Consider the following 16,539-nt stretch of genomic DNA (forward strand, 5'->3'; position numbering starts at 1 on the left):
TGATGTTTAACTGGATGGAAGCAGCGGGGATCAACCTTATGATGCACATATTGTTGTGCGAACAGGCAAATTATTAGTTCACTTTGTTGAGCTAAAGATACTTCATGCATTCTCCTGAACTGTTTTGTTAACGTTTAGCTCCAGTGTGCAAAAACCAAACATCCTCTGTAAACATGCACAACTGAAACTTCTTTAAATTGTGCAAATAGGCTGCACATGGGAGACAGTTTAAAGACCTGGAAATGTCCTGCTGCTGGGAAGCTAGACTGATGATAGCACTCTTATACACCTCAAATTCATCTCAGCACACAGCAAAACAAGCTCAACTTTACTCAGAAGTTCAACAGTTCTTTCATGAACCTTTAACGTCAAAGTGAAGCCATGGGCCAATACGCATGTGCACTGCAAAAACTGAAAACTAAACGTGTTTATGTCTTTTCTTAGTAAAAGATTAGTCTGAAAAGACTTTATATACGCCAGATTCACCTGAAAAGTCCAGAAAATGTCTTATTTCATGATGTTGGAAGACAAAAATGAAGTCTGAGTTGTTAGTAAGGGTTTTGTCATGGCAGGTTTTGTGAAATAACAATATCTTAATACAAGAAAATGTAAGAGCAAAGTTTTTGTACCTCGATGGCAGATTTTTTTACCCCTTCTTCTTTATTATAACTTGAAATAAGACATTTCTTGGTCATTAGTAACTATAAGTAAGACATAAAAACTTGATTATATTTCTGTTTTTGCTGTGTATGCATGCTGCCTCTGAACTGTTTATGGTTAACATGGCTCGCATGTGCAGAAACCACAACAGCCTCTCTCAAACATGCTGAACCTTCTGACAATTTCCTGAAATTTTGAGAATAAGCTGCAGGTTTGACACTGAAATATGTCGGATTTCACATTGCAGAATCAGATTAACTGTACTCAGGAGGTTGGCTTTTCTTACTTGAAATTTTAACAAATCTAGGAACGGCCAAGCAGATTTTCCGATCTCAATTTGCAGAATTTTTTTTATTAGTAATTAAAGTGAAATTTTTGTCTTTAAATATCTTGAAAGCAGACAATTTCTAGACATTTCAACTAAAAAAGACACTATCACTATCGCCTACATTTTAGATTACACCATGCACATACATTTCTGAGCTCTTTTTGGTTAATTTGTGTATTTTATGTGCAAAAACAAACCAAACAAAAAAAACAGACCCGTTCAAAACATACACTCAACTTTAGACAATTTACTGAAATTGTGCAAGTAAGCTGCAAGTTTGACACAACAGGTTAAAGTCAGGAAGATTCCCTGTTACAGAGATATTTTGTGCTGATGATATCACTAAGTTGATTCTTGTTTACTTCTTAAACTAAGACATTTTTCTTATTTCAAGAAACAAAACAGGTAAATTTTTCAAGTCCATTGACAGATTGTTTAAGAATTCTGGGGTCAGGTTCTGGTTCTGCTGGTTGTGGGCACTGGAAGTGTCTGTCTCAACCTTAATGTCACAGTTTCTGTAAAGCAGCAGCGTGCTGTTTGTTTACATTTTACAGCCAGCGACTGACCCCACGGTTTTCTTCTTCTTTTGCAATTTGATGCAATTAATATTCTTCTTCTTCTTTTGTGTAATGCTGTTAGCAAACAGCTTTAAGATGTGCCACAGCCACTGTTTGGAGGGAATGCTGTGTTTAAAACCAGGCATTGATAAAAACAAGGGAAACTTAATGTTTTTTATGATAACATTTCAAGTATCAACGCTTCAAAATTCATGACCCATCATTGATAATAGGTTGTAATTCTCTCTTTTCATCGGTTTTTTATCTAACCTTCTTCTGTGGCTCAGTAGTGGAGTGGGTCGTTTCACCATCAAAAAGTTGAAGGTTGGATCTCCAGCTTTTGAAGTTTGCCTGTCAAAGTGAAGCTTTGAAAGTGCTCATGTGATCACTACAGATGGAGAGTTGTGCGCTTTATCTCGCCGCCTCTTTCAGAAATGAATGTAACATGTAGAGAAAAAGTGCCTAAAGTGGTCGGAAAACTAGAAAAACATGAACTTAAAGCATTTCATTAACGTGTCAAAGATGCAGAACTTTCAAAAGATGAAATAACACAAGGAAATAAATCATCTTTACTGTCTGACTCAATGTGTTTGAATCTCTGGAGCAGCTATCGTGTCAGACGATGTTTACTAAAGCTCTGGAAACCTCCAAAGATAGACATCAAGTATTTACATGTAAGAATAAAGAGACTGACGGTGGAGGATGAAATTAAAAGTGGTCCAAGCTCATGTTCCCCCGTGCCAACAGAACGAGAGAGCAGATTGAACAGAAATACTCTGCTACACATAAACTGTGAGAACCGCCGCAGTCAGCAGTGCGGCGTATGTCGGTCAGAGAGCAGGAGCCAGACGTCGTGTGCCGGCTGATATTTTTACCTGAGCTCCAGTCCCTGCAGCTTCCAGACCAGTGGATCCACTTACAGCCCAGCACCACACCTCTGGGGCCTGCCGGGTACGCCCGGGGCCGTTTAGTTAGCTCAGTGTTGAACTTGTTTTTGTCTTTGCGCTGAAAGATTGAACACGTGCTGATGTGAGGCGTGTCGAGGAGCAGAATTGAGCTGACTGAACACTAATGCACAGAGACGTAAATGTGTCAACTAATAAAAGTAAAGGAGGCTGTGGTTTGTGTTAATGGTCTGGGTTAATTTACCTTTTAGTACAGAGCAACCAAAATACAGATTAATCCAGCCAGGGTTTGATAGAGAGAGATGGTTGAGACGTGGAGGCGTTAAATGACTCTCTGTTCTTTGTTTGACTGGAATGTCATGTAGAGGTGTGTGGTGTGTCTAAAGACAGCAGCTGGATGTCCTGTAAACACAAGCATGTGTTCCTGGACTAAGCTTTAACAATCAGACCCTGGAGGGTTTGGTGCCAGGGTTTAGTCCACCTCTCGAGTAAAGATCTTCATGTAGTGAAGAACACATTTTCTGACCCTCTCTTCTCCTTTCTTCCATTAGGACTCTGAATCTCTGGACCGCTGCATCCAGACCACTCTGTCCTCCCTCTACCCGCCCTTCCACGCCACGTCTCCCACTGTCCTCTGTCAGGTCCTCAACGTGGTGGAGAGCTGCTACAGAGGAGACGGTCTGCGCTACCTGTTACACTTCCTGCTGCCTGTGAAGCAGTTCTTAGCAAACCTCCAGCAAGATGCCTGTGTGAGTATCTGTCCTCCAGTCAGTTGGGGATTTAAAGGATTTGTTTTCTTTTATGGCTGTTATACCCTCTGTAATCTGTAGGGTGCGTTGTTCAGCCTGTGGTTGTCCTTCAGTTTCAAGTCATCAAGGCCATTGGTCAACCTCCTGTGGTCGCTGTTTCTTGTTTATAAGCTACCATAAGCCTCTGGCTGCTATGAGGAGCACTGTCTGAACAACTTGTGGGAAGAAACTGTTTTTCAGTCTGTGATTAATTTAGTGAAACTCTTTCCAGAGAGGAGGGGAAACAGTTTGAGGTCCTTCCTGTTCTCTGCGGTGCTGCTGCTGAACCACACCGTGCAGCCGTCGGTCAGTTAGGCTGTATAGTTAACCAGTAGAAGTTGGTCAGCAGGTGTTAAGGGATGTGGGCCTGCTTGAGCTCCCCGAGGGGATGTAGTCTCTGCTGGGTCCTGCCCACCTGAGCCCCAAGAAACTTGAAACGATCCACCTTCCATCTCCTCTCCCTGAATGAAGAGGATAGAGTGCCCAGTGCGCTTTGATCCGCTGAAGTCCATGATTACTTCCTTAGTATTTGAGATGATTATTGTTTCAGCACCGTTCTGTCATGAGCTGCACCTCCTCCCTGTAGGCTGTCTCATTGTTGTCCATCATCAGTCCTACTGCAGTGATGTCATCAGCAAAGTTGACAACAAAGTTGAAGACTGAGAAGTGGAGAGGACTAAGGACACACCCCTGTGGAGTTCCTATATTCACACAACAAACAACAAGCTGTAAGATGAAGTTTAACATTATAAAATTAAGAAGGTTGGTCAAACATAAAATCAACAGCACTTCTAATAGAAAGAACCATGATGTGGTCAGAACAACAGATCTTAACCTCCTAAGACCCTGAGTCCACAAATGTGGACTTTACATTCCTGCTTCTCAGACTCATGATACTTCATTTTTGAAAACTTTGACCATTTAACCACATTTAGGGACACTGCCCATGACATCTGTGGTGATATCACAACATTACACCCCTTTCAGTGACTAAAGTGTATTTATTTACAATAACACTGATTGCAAATAACTGATAACCTGTGCAAAGACCAAATTTAGATATTATACTTATTAGGCCTTACCTTTTTCAAATAGCACGGAGATATAAGAAAATGCACACCAGAAAAAAGCTTGAGTCTCAGGAGGTTAAAATGTTCACTGCTGTTCAAAATCATAGTTTTGGAATTAAAAATCCTACATCCTTAATGGCATGGTAAAAATATTAAACTCCATATATCAGTGTTTTTATTTATTCTACTTTATTTAACAGTTATATAATCATGGAAGAACAATTTACTTTTTACAAAGGCAACCTACCAGAAGGCTCAAAGTCTCTTGGGACAAGAGGAACAGGGGCTTAAAGAATCTTTTTCCTCCTCATAATGACTTCAGATGATTGGCTGAGAACTCAACTTGATGCAGTCTGTGGCTAGTTCCATTCATACTGCGGTGGATACTGATCCTTTTTGTCATCATTGTTCTGCAGAAAAGCACAGATTAAAAGTGTTGGACTGTTTGGAGGTGGCGGTTTGTTCACTCTTCATGTTTAATCTCTGAACTCAATGTATCAAGAAGTCTCTGCACAACTGAGTCTAGTCTGTGACTTCTTCCTCCAGCTGTCAGATACGGTGCAGGAGGTTTTTCTGTGAGTCAGGACTAAACTCTGTGAGGAACTTACTCTCACTAATGACTCTCATCTTCTCCCCCTCCCTCCCTCTTCCTCTGCTCTTGTCTCTTCTTGCCTGTTGTGCTCCTGGCGTGGTTCTCCGATGTGTCACACTCCGTGTTTCAGTGACTCTGAGGCTTTGTCACTCACCTTGCGGCTGTTGGGCCCCGCCTCGCCCACAATCATCAATCACTCAGATGCCTTAGAGCAAAGAAGGAAGTCAGTGTGTGTTTGGAGGATGATCTGATTATTTTGAATCACGTCCAGGAACAAGAAGAGTTGGGTTTGTTTATGCTGCAGATTAGGAACAGATTATTGGAAACAAGCAGAGATAGTTGCTTGAATCCAACGTGTGACCTAACCATGACTGGTCGAAGGGGGAATGTGATAGAAAATTCAACCTTTTCAGTATTTTGGTGTTACAAAAAGCTTCAGATTGCAAAATTATGTTGTACTGTTGGTGGCAAGGAGTTTAAAGTTTGATAAAACAATGAACTCTGACTGATCTCTCCTCCCCTCTGCTCCTCAGGTGCAGTACTGCGGTCTGTTGTTCCGTCACGAAGGCTGGCCTCTCTGCGTCCACGAGAAGGTAGTCGTCCAGCTCTGTCCTCTGGACCCTCGCCTCCTCCGCCCAGGAGACTTCTACCTACTCGTATCTCCTCCTGCTGCGGCCCCTCCTCCACCTCGAGCACGCGGGGCCTCCTGCAGGAGCGCTGTTGCCTCCTCCCCTCGCCTGCTCCTGTGCAGCGTGTCAGCCAGCGCCCACCATGTGGAGCAGCAGGAGGTGTCCGAGTTAGCGCTGCGCTCGCTCTTTAGCATGGCGTGGCTGGACTCTGTGAATAGGGAGAGGGAGCAGCGAGGAGCGTCCAGGCTGGAGCGCTGCCTCCTCTCTGCCAACGGAGACGTCTTCAGGGTCCCCTGGGAGGACCTGGTCTACCCACAGTTCATCAACCGGCCCCGGACCTCCCTGAAGGATGAGTCATCAACTAAAGATGGAGATTTGTTGATAAATACATCAACCAATCAGTGTAAAGATGCTAATACCTCAAGACCTGACGTCAAGCTCCTCCCATCTTCTCCAAAAACTGACCAATCACAGGCGAGCAGTGAGGACTCGGACTCAGAGGGCGAGTACGTGGAGCTGTCGGAGATCACGCTGCCTCGCTTCTCACCACAGAAAGGTTCTTTAACTCAGTCCATCAGCCTGCAGCACCGAGCCAAGACCAGCGCACACACACCTGCACACGCACCTCAGAACACTGCAGCAAATACAAACACACACACACCTCTAAATACTCACACATGCACAGACACACACTCAACTGTGAGCACACACAAGTTTGAAAAAACATTGACTGCTGCTGTCACACACACCACCACGCACTCCTCCACGACCTGTGAGGAGGTCGGCGCCCGCCAAGACCAGGATACCTCTGGATCCATCATCCTCACCCCGATATTCTGCTCCACCTCCTCCTGCACTGCTCCTCCTGAAGGCGTGGAAACCCAGGAGCAAAGAGAAGGTACTGATTCAGAGAGGAGTGTGAGCCCAAACACTGAACCTGTAAACTGCACCGAGGAGACAGAGAAAGAGGAGGTGAAAGAGGAGAGGAAAGAAAAGGAAGGAGATACAGAGAGGGAAGAGAAAGAGGAGAAAGAATCGAATGTAAAGTTAGCGTCAGACGATGAGGATGAGGAGAAGGAAGAGGAACAACAGATGCAGGAAGGAGAAAGTGAGACAGAGGATGATGAGGAGGAAGATGAGTTAGAGGAAGTGGAGGTAGAAGAGGAGGTTCAGTTTATAATCGTACAGCACAGTCAGGAAAGGAGGGAGGAAGAGGAGAAGCAAGTGATGAGAGATGAGGAGGAGGTGAGAGGAGGTGAAGAGAAAGATCAGGAGGTCGAAACACAGGTTGAGGGTTCGCCTGTTAACAGTACACAACACACACACTCTGAAAACTCTCAAACACACTCTGAAAACTCTCACACACACTCCGAGGGCTTGGACTGTGAAAACAAAACACACCCTGAGGAGTTCAGCACACCTCACACACCCTCAGAGGACTCTTATTCTGAAAACATCGCCCAAAACACACTCTCAGAGGACTCTTATTCTGAAAATACCACACAACACACTCTTTCAGTAAACTCTTATCCTGAAGAAAATATGATACACACAAACAATGAAGACTCTCACACTGAAAATAATAAACACACACACTCGCACTGTCACACAGAGAGGTCTAACACACACCAGAATCACCCTGAAGACCGCTATTATGAAACAAACACTCTGCACTCGACCTCTGAAGACTCAAACCCTGAAAAGGAAACGCTTATAACACACTTTGAGGAGTCGAAAACACCGGCAATGGATCCAGACTGTCTCAAGACACCATCTGAGGAGACGCTGGAGGAGAAGGAGGAGAAGAAAGAGGAGGAGGAGGAGGTTGGTGGAGGAAGAACTGCAGAGCTCCAAACTGAAGGTACAGAAACACGTCTCTCCTCATCACTCCCTTTTTTTTTCTACATTTTCCTGCTGTTCATCCCACAACCTGTCCTCGTTTTTTACCACCTCCTCCTTCTCCTCCTGTTCCTCCTCTGACAGCCCTCCTCGTCCTCCTCGTCCTCTTCGTCCTCTTCGTCGTCCTTCTCTTTTTTACCACCCTCTTCATGCACTTCAAACACATCTCATACTTTCTAACTAAAACAGTCCAGCTTCAGGTTGTATAACTTAAAGATGAAGAATCACTCCTCCTTTGTTGCAGACATTCAGACTCCATCCTTCAGACTTGACTGATTTTGTCGTTTTTTTAAATTTAAACAATCTCGACTGAAGAGAAATAGTCATTCGCTCTTTTTAAATCCTGACAGGCGTCTGAAATCTCTGCAGGACGTGATGTGTAATCCAGATTTTTACTTTTATCCACCTGATGATCATGTGTCAAATTAAAGAAGAGAAACTTGTATAAATCAGATTCTAACGAGAAATATTTGAAGTTATCCTTTTAAATGAAGCTGAGTCTGATGTTTGAATTTACAACCTTGTGGCTTTTCAAGCTTCAGTTGAATAGAAAATCGTACTGGATCAATGTGATGTATCTTTTCGAGTCTGTATCAAATCGATACCAAATACCATGACTGGGTTAGTGTATCCCTAACTCAGACAGCTGTTGGAGGGTCACTGGTGGTTTTACGTTGACGTGAAGCACCAGGATCAGTTTTGTTTGAATGTCATACAAAGGAGTGAGTGTTTGTGTCTTTTTTTCCACAGGACTCGGCAGAGAGCCACCTCCTGCTCAGCCGTATCTCAGTCTACCTGATAATCCTGGTCAAGCAGAACCAGGACCATCTCCAGCTGGTCCTACAGTCCCAGTTCGCACCCCTCAGTCCTCCCAGTCCTCCAAGTCCCACCGGCCGAATTTTTACAGCGTGCTGCTGAACTCTGCAGCTCTCTGTTTACCTGGTGAGGACATTTCAGGTGTTAGCTGAGGTTTATTTTCTATTTGGGTTTAATTTAGTCTGTTTTGGTGCTGGCCTGTTAGTTCATTTAGTTTTTATTATCTGAAAATACAAAGTTTTATTACTTTTACTGTTGTCTCGTCAGGGGGCAGAAAGCAGTATGTTCATAAAATCTAAAATCATCCAATGTCATCATTTGCAATAAATCAACCATAAAAGGGATGTGTCACACTGCAAAAACAGAAATTTGAGCAAGTGTTAATGCTGTATTTTAGGCTGAACATATATTTGCCTTAAAATGAGCCACAGTCACCTGACAAGTCCAGAAAAATGACTTATTTCAAGATCTTAGAAAACAAAAATGATGCCTGATTTGCTTGTTAGGATTTTAAAAACCTGCCAATGAGATATAAAAATGTAGCAAATGTTTCTTACCCCATCGCTAGATTTTTTAAAAACCATTTCAGGTGTGAGTATTGTCCTTTATATCTTAAAATAAATCTAAAGAGACATTTTTTTATAAGAAAAATCATAAACTCCCGTTTGGTTTTTAGTATCTGCAGTCCTGTTGATGCACTTGTGTCATAAATCAGATTAATATCTTCAAAAGAGCACCTCAGTACTTGTCTAAGACAATACTAAAGATATTTTCTTTTGTATTTTTATTTTTTAGTTATGTTGTAAACAAATGATGTAGTTTCAGTTATTATTGTTTGTAAAGTTCGGTTTTTATTATTGATTTTGCAAATGAAAAGTCGTGACAGTTTAGTTTTTTGTCATTTTGTTATTTTTATCTGTGAATTCAAAGCCTCTGTGGGGAGTTTTCAGCTGGTGAATGAATCAAACTGAAGTGAGTTCCGATGGATCCTTTAACCAGGACGAACACAGACTGATTCGAGCAGTGTGAGATGTTAACATAAGGTACATCAGGACTGTTTTTGTCACCCGCGTGTCTTCTGTGTCTCTCTGCAGGAACCAGAGACCGAGGCAGTCGAGCTCTCCTGACCATCTGCACCAAGAACCCTGTGTGGTCAAACCAGGAGTGTGACAGTGCAGAGCTTCTCCGCCTCTTCCTCTACTACACCTCCACCCTCAGGTAAGAGAACACCTCCATGTTCACTCCAGACTCCACTCTACATGTTGGTACTCTGACATCTTTATTTCCTCTGTGGTAAAAAACAGGAAGGAGGTGATGGCGCTGGGACTGACGGTGCTGGTGGATGCCCGTAGAGCTGCTCCTCCCCCTGTCATCTTTTCTGCCCTCAGGTCCCTTCAGGTGAGTCTGTCTGGAGGCTTGTGGAGGTAAATACAGGAGAGAACGAGTGCTGGGTAAAAGAGGAGCTCTATGTTTGCTGAACAGCTTGCTCTGAGTAAATGTGGGTCAAACTCTAAACCACAGACTCACTAATTTCTTACTGTCACGATACCTTCACAGACCTTCTCTTTAATTAGAAAAGCGTGCAAAAACTTCTGCGTCAGTGTTTGGGAAGTAGGTCTTCATGAGGGGTTTTACTGAAATTAGGTCTCGTTCCAAAACGTTGGTTACAATTTTCTTTTGCAAGTTGGACAGTGTGCAAAATTTTCTGCAAACTTTGTTCTTCTCACCCCACTCCTACTCACCTGAGTTATAAAAGTAAAGAAATGCATGACATTTAGTGCAGAAAAAGTAAGAATTTGTTCATGTAAATGTAGATTCAGCATCTCTTAATCCTAGGTTGCACATTTGATAGTTTTGGTATCAATTCAAGCGGCCTGTTCTCCTGGTTTTTTCGTCTTTGTAGCAGTTTTTGATGTAGACTCCAAGCTACAGGGGATCCCCAAGGCTGCTGGTTCACCAGACTCATCCTGATTTTGACCAGCAGAGGGCGACAGTTGCACAATGTCAGAGGCCTCTTCAGCCTCTTGGTCAGATTTCACCTTTGCTCTGTCTTCCTCCTTCCTTGGTTTGAATCAAATCAAACCGGCTTCAGTTATTTTCTTAACATATGATGAGTGAACTGCAGCTTCAAGCCTCAGGGAAACACGTTCAACCTCAAGGCAGAAAGTCAGACGGCCTGTGTTGTTGGCACATAGATTGTTTGTGTTAGGCTCCAGACAGACACAGCAAATCGAAACAGTAAACTCATAACTCAGAAAGAAGCCAACGGTGTGTCAGCATTCTGTTCATGTCACAAAGTAAGAAATGAAGCATGGAATCAAAGACCTTACACTCTGAAGTCTGATTTCTCTGAGTGTGTGTGTTCACAGGAGAACATACCTGGCTCCATCCACACAGTGCTGCTGCTGGTCAACAAGGACTCATCTCTGCGCCTGGACAAACCTGCAGCGCTACAGGTAACCCCTCACACACCCTGCGGCATCACCTGACCTCCTTTAAGTCAAGGTTAAGGAGCCTGTGTGTGTTTGTGTTTCAGGTGGAGGTGTGCAGCTCTCTGAAATCTGTTCAGAAACATGTGGAGCTACGACAGCTTCCTGCAGAGCTCGGTGGATCGTTCAGCTTCAGTCAGAGCAGCTGGATCTGCTTCAGATCGGTCAGTGCTGCACAAAGCACTCAGGATTTCCCCTCCTTAACTTGTGTGTTTCTCTACCAAACCCAAATATATTTAACTGTTTGTGTGTGTGTGTCATTCAGAGAGTGGAGCAGCTGACCAATCAGTGTGGAGACGTCATTAACCTCCTGCAGAAAACTATCAACATCCTGCAGTCCACACCTCTACCTGCTGAAGCTCAGGTAACACACACACTCACAGAAACACACACACACTCAGAGATATCATTATGATCTAACTAAACCTCTCCCCTCTTTTTCCCAGGATGCCGAGCTGCTGCTGTCCAGGTACAAGTCAGTGATGCGCAGCATTCTGGAAGACAGCCGATTGGTGCAGCTGCAGCAGGAGGGCGGAGCTTTGCTGTCGCGGCTGCGCAGGGAGGAGAGCAGCCTCAGCTGGACGGAAGATTATCGCGCAGCGGTGGAAACGGTGTCGACTCTGTACAACGAGGTGGACGAGCTGCTCCACCGCCTGGTGACGCTCTCCAACTCCAGGACTCAGGAGCTCACCTTCATCCTGGAGTTCAGCCGGCTGGAGCAGGGCTTTAACGAGGTCAGTTCAACAGATATTATTCAAGTTTATCACTACAGTTTTTTTTGTGGAAGTGCATTTGTAAATTTGGTTCATACTTCTTTTTGTGTGTCTCAGGTGAAGTCGTGGCTGCAGGAGGTCGGGGAGGTTCATCTGAAGAGTCTCAACGAACCTGATGATTCTTTGGAGCTTGTGAACAAAAAACAGCAGGACTTCAAAGATTTTCACAGCGCTGCATATGTATGACTCACAAACACACACACACACAGACTTCTGCAGTCGAAACCTGTTCCCCTGCAAGATTCTGACCCTTTTCTTCTTCTCTCCCTCTGCAGGAGCAGTGTAATCGAGGCAAGGAGTTGTTGGGTCACCTGGACCGATGGGGTGATATGTCATCACCTGATCTTCATGTCTACGAGGTCAAAGTTCATTCTTTTTGGGCTCAGCTTCAGGACTTCTCTCAGCGGGCTAAAATTACAGGAACTAACATCGAGCAAGCCGTGTGTCTCTACCGCTTCTTAGACCAGGTACGGTTTGTGTTCATCAAACAGCTGATGGTGTTACATGTTACACCCTCTAAACACTGAATTAGATGCATATCACACTCTTTCAGTCTCCACCCTGAATTTATTGATTAAAGTTTTTTTGTTTTTTGGGGGATTTTGTCAGTGTAAAGATGTTGACATCAGGTCAGAGAGGCATGAATTTGGATAAACGTCATCTTTTCCAGCAGTATGTCAATTGATTAGAGCAAAAGTAACCAAAATATTTAGTGACAGGTTTTAATTGATAATTTCATGTTCATTTTTAAAGTTTTATCCTCGTTTGAATCTTTCTCTTCATATTATAAACATGAAAAATGTTCTTTTTGGAGGCTTGATGGAAACAGAAACATGCTACTTCCTCCTTTTCTGAGACTAATCTTCAAAAAGTCAAAGTCTTCCTGATATCACAGAAGCACAGAGTTAACCAGAGTGAACTGACTGCTGTGAATGCAGAGTCTGTGTGTTTCCTGACTGTGAACTAGCACGGGATACTGCCGCAAATTACGCTGGATTGATGCCCAAGTCACAGCAGAAAGAAAGCCAGTGCATTGGTAAAGTTGCATGTGTAATTCATGCTAAGATGCAGATTTATTCTGGGGCTTTTACACCTTTATTTGGAGATAATTCAACAGTGGATGTGAAGTGTGGTTGTTAATTTGAAGTCTAAACTGTGTCAACTTTTTATTCTCTACATGGAAACAAACAAAGACTCCCCCATCTCTGATGTAGCTTCATCACCTCCTCCTCCTCCTCAGATCATCCTCCTGCGGGGAAACTGACAGCTTGTATTGAGGCCAGGAGGGAGGTTTGGGTGAGGATGGGGGAGAGAGTGTCAATATTGCTTTGTACGGAGTGTATAGTGGACCCTGCGTGTTGTAAAGGGGTGTGGTGGGGGTGTTGGTCTTTGTCCACATGACCCTGCACTGTAGGAGGGAAGGAGAGTGTGTGTGTGTGCGTGCGTGTGTAAATGTCAGCACTTATACACGATCAGAGGAGCAGTCATGGGGTCTCCAAATCCGAGGTGTGATTTGACATTAACCGCTTCAAAACTTCATCAACAGCTCGGTTGCTTCCACTACATTCAAATACAGGAAGCCTGTTTTTTTCGTGATAGATTTCACAGAGATTAATTTGAATTGATCAGTAAAATGAAAGAAAGAACAAACACATCATGATTCAGAGGTGTCATAAGACTGAATCCATAATTTGTTTGCTTCATCTGCAGCTCAAGACAGGACACTGACTTTGCTGCTGCTTTGTCTTTTAAATTGCTATGTGGGATGACTCACAAGAAACAAGAAATTTGTCTCGAAACAGCAAATCCGTACACAGACAGGCTTGTTTTATGCTTCCTTTTCAATGTGAACACAAGCAGCAACTTCACTTTGATTTGGCGTTAAAGCTCTGCTTTTCAGAGTACTCCCTGGGTTAGCGGAGCAGTCTTCTCAAGCTTTCCAAGGAGTGCTTAGTAAAAACCCCCATACGTACATGCAGATTTAAAGGATGCACACAGATCAATAGGATATGTACACAGTCTCAAGGTGGAGGCTGGGGTGGAGGAGGAATTATTAAGACAGCAGCAGCTGGGTAGCAAAGAGGTAGCAGGAATAAGGGAGAGTGAAGACGTGATTTAAATACACTGCCTTATTGTTGGACACACGCTGTGATTGGTTGTGAGGGGTCAGTGATTGAACATCAGCCTGTCAGCTGATCACAGCGGGGGGTATGACTTCCCTGTCCTGCATGAACTTATGCTAACTTCATTCACATTTTAAGTGATAAAACTTCACTACTTTATGTAGGCCTGGACACTGAGGGAGGATGCGTCAATAAAATGGTCTCTGATGAATCTCACTGCCTCCTTCACTGCTGTCTTACTGACACTTAATCTCCACCCAGCTGTTCTGTTTTAGTCTCTGTCCCTGCGCTCTTCTAGAGTGACCCCTAGGAAAGGGACCACAGTTTAGATTCGTACCCAGGCTCCCTGCTGCAGGGCTTACCTGATGAGGTGCACAACATAAATGCCAGGCCATTCCAGCTCCCAAACATCATTTTAACACTGCTTCTTACATGAGGTGAGGGGAGTCAATAGCTGTGTTTCCATTACACTTTTCACAAAATCAAAGGGATATTTCTGGAGTTTCATACAGTACGATTGCGCCTGGTCAATGTTTCCATTACAGCTAGTGAGCAAATAACTAAAAGAGGAGCTGTTTGAATAATGCCAGAGTCTGTATGCGTGGCAGTGGACACATACTAGGGACTTCTGGGAGAGGATCATGGCCTGGGGGAGGTGATGGAGGTGCGTCAGTTATTAACCTCCAGTGACGTTATTTTTTTGCAAAAAAAAGGTGTTTCCATTGAACTTTTGGGATAAACCTTAACAACAAAACTTCTGAAAAATCACCTCATGTGATCCTATATATTTTAATTTTTTTTTCCAACTTTGAGGGAAAAAATTTTGGTGTTCCCATTACTATTTTTATTGTGATATTGAAGTTTTGCGCAATTCTAAGTGTAATGGAAACACAACCAGAGAGACATGACAGATGATGTCCTAACAGAGTTTTTTCTTTGCCTCCAGAGGGGCATTTTTTTAAAGTTGTGAGCATTTTGCCTTTATTTTGAAAGGACAGCTCGACAGAGACAGGAAATTTTGGGAGACCAAGAAATAAAAAGCACCAAATCATGCTGTTTTTGGGAAATGATCCTTCAATCAACTGTCAAGGACTTTAGCCTCTGTACATTAGTCTCCTACTTTAACTGAGCTATGATGGCACCATGTTAATTGTTGTCTCTGCTGTTTATATATACTCCCATAACTTTACCATTTATTGGGAAATGACATAAAGTAATCGGAGTGCAAGGTAGGAAGAAAAGCCAAATAAAAGTATCACAACAGTAGTTAAACAGTCTGTAAATCTAGATTATAATCCAGTAGCCAACTCTCTGTATCTCCTGGTGTCTGTGTTTTAATCTGTGCAGTGAAGTGACGGCAGTTTATTGTGAAGTTTCCACTCTGATACACCGACCGGCTGATATATTGACCTGACACACACACACACACACACACACACACACACTTACAGTCGCAGCAGGACTCTCTCCTCTCAGCGGGAAACTTAGCATCTCCACATCATGGATTTGTCAGAAAGAGGAAAAGCTTTTCTTTAAACGTCTGTGTGTGTGTGTGTGTGTGTGTGTGTGTGTGTGTGTGTGTGTGTGTGTGTGTGTGTGTGTGTGTGTGTGTGTGTGTGTGTGTGTGTGTGTGTGTGTGTGTGTGTGTTTTCATTCATGTGTGTGTGTGTTTGTGTAGTCCAGGTATCACTCCAGTGCCAAGTTTTCCCTCCTTCCTCCTTTCTCTCCTTCCACAAAGTCTTTGTTGCTGTGGTGACCCACCCTCCCCCTGCCCCGTCCTCCTCCTGGGACCGCCCATCTGCCATTCAGCCTGTGAATGAGGTGGGGGGGTGGTCTGTGTGTGTGTGAGCGTGAGTGTGTGTGTGTGTGTGTGTGTGTGTGTGTGTGTGTGGTCGGCTGGCTGCTGCTGCTCTCCGCTCCCTTCAGTCAGTCTGCTGCGCTCAAACAGAACACACCGAGGTAGGGTTGACTCATTTACTCACACATTAATACACTTTTATACACACACACTCTTTGCTTGTGTTAAGATGGTGTACAGCTGCTGAGTTGTGTAGTTTGTGTGTGTGTTTGTGTCTGTGTGTGTCACAGGGATTCAGTTGGATATGAAGTTGGCGTCAGTTTGACTCCACATTCTTTGATTTGAAAGCCGCTCTCCTCTCCCTTTTTGCTCCCTCCTCCTTTGCTGTGTGTGTGTGTGTTTGTGATGGTGGTGTGTGTGAAAGTAGACGTGCGTGTGTGTGTTTGGTATTAGGCTAACTTTGCTGGAGTCAAAAGTTATGTTGACTAGAGCAGGCTAACAGATGCTAACTACTGTCTTCTTGTTTTGGATTCTCTCTGAGGAGTGTGTGTGAGAGTTTAGAGTTTAACTCAGCTCAGATTAAACCCTCTCTGAGGAGTGTGTGTTAGAGTTGAAAGTATAATTCAGTTCAGATTAAACTCTGAAAGCTTCTTATTCTCTTTGAAGATGCCGCTGAGTCTTGTTTTTCAGTTTTGGTCAAAGAGTTGATTGACATTTCAACCTTCTCATGAACCCTTGCAAAAGACATGTTTCTACTGCAGAAACTCCTCTGGGGACTAAGGAACCATTTCCATGCTCTGGATTAAGATTTAGGGACTTAATTTTCCCCATACCAGTACATAAACTTCAGGTTTAAGCTTTCAACTCTGAAAGTATTTGCAGTTTTTAATCTTAACTTTTACTGTGAAAATCTGCAGCCTTGAATCTGTGTGTTTGATTTTTATTTACTGACAAACTGATTGGTGTGTGCCCTTTTGAAACTGAGAATAAAACCTAGAACATATTGGAAAAAATGATGTAAGAAAGTTACTTTACACAGTTAAACAAAAAGAAACATCCCTTCTTATCAAAGACAGAAGAAGATTGGTACCTCAGCTGCCAATCATAATCAG

At 43.4% G+C, this 16,539-nt stretch overlaps 1 protein-coding gene across 2 annotated transcripts in view; it reads left to right on the forward strand.

The window, feature by feature from the left end:
• Positions 1-16,539, forward strand: part of plekhg4 (pleckstrin homology domain containing, family G (with RhoGef domain) member 4) — a 56,908-nt gene that overhangs the window by 21,457 nt on the left and 18,912 nt on the right. For both annotated transcript variants that reach the window (XM_074666341.1, XM_074666340.1), the window contains exons 2-12: positions 3,002-3,199; positions 5,434-7,390; positions 8,179-8,370; positions 9,339-9,462; positions 9,549-9,642; positions 10,614-10,700; positions 10,781-10,897; positions 10,999-11,097; positions 11,180-11,467; positions 11,564-11,686; positions 11,782-11,973. In XM_074666341.1, coding sequence (XP_074522442.1) covers positions 3,002-3,199; positions 5,434-7,390; positions 8,179-8,370; positions 9,339-9,462; positions 9,549-9,642; positions 10,614-10,700; positions 10,781-10,897; positions 10,999-11,097; positions 11,180-11,467; positions 11,564-11,686; positions 11,782-11,973 — 3,471 coding nt within the window. The remainder of the gene's footprint in view (positions 1-3,001; positions 3,200-5,433; positions 7,391-8,178; positions 8,371-9,338; positions 9,463-9,548; positions 9,643-10,613; positions 10,701-10,780; positions 10,898-10,998; positions 11,098-11,179; positions 11,468-11,563; positions 11,687-11,781; positions 11,974-16,539) is intronic.

This window comes from Halichoeres trimaculatus, unplaced genomic scaffold (assembly GCF_033239565.1).
Source record: "Halichoeres trimaculatus isolate MK-OKI-2021-1 unplaced genomic scaffold, fHalTri1.1 fHalTri1_scaffold_3, whole genome shotgun sequence".
Lineage (NCBI taxonomy): Eukaryota > Metazoa > Chordata > Actinopteri > Labriformes > Labridae > Halichoeres > Halichoeres trimaculatus.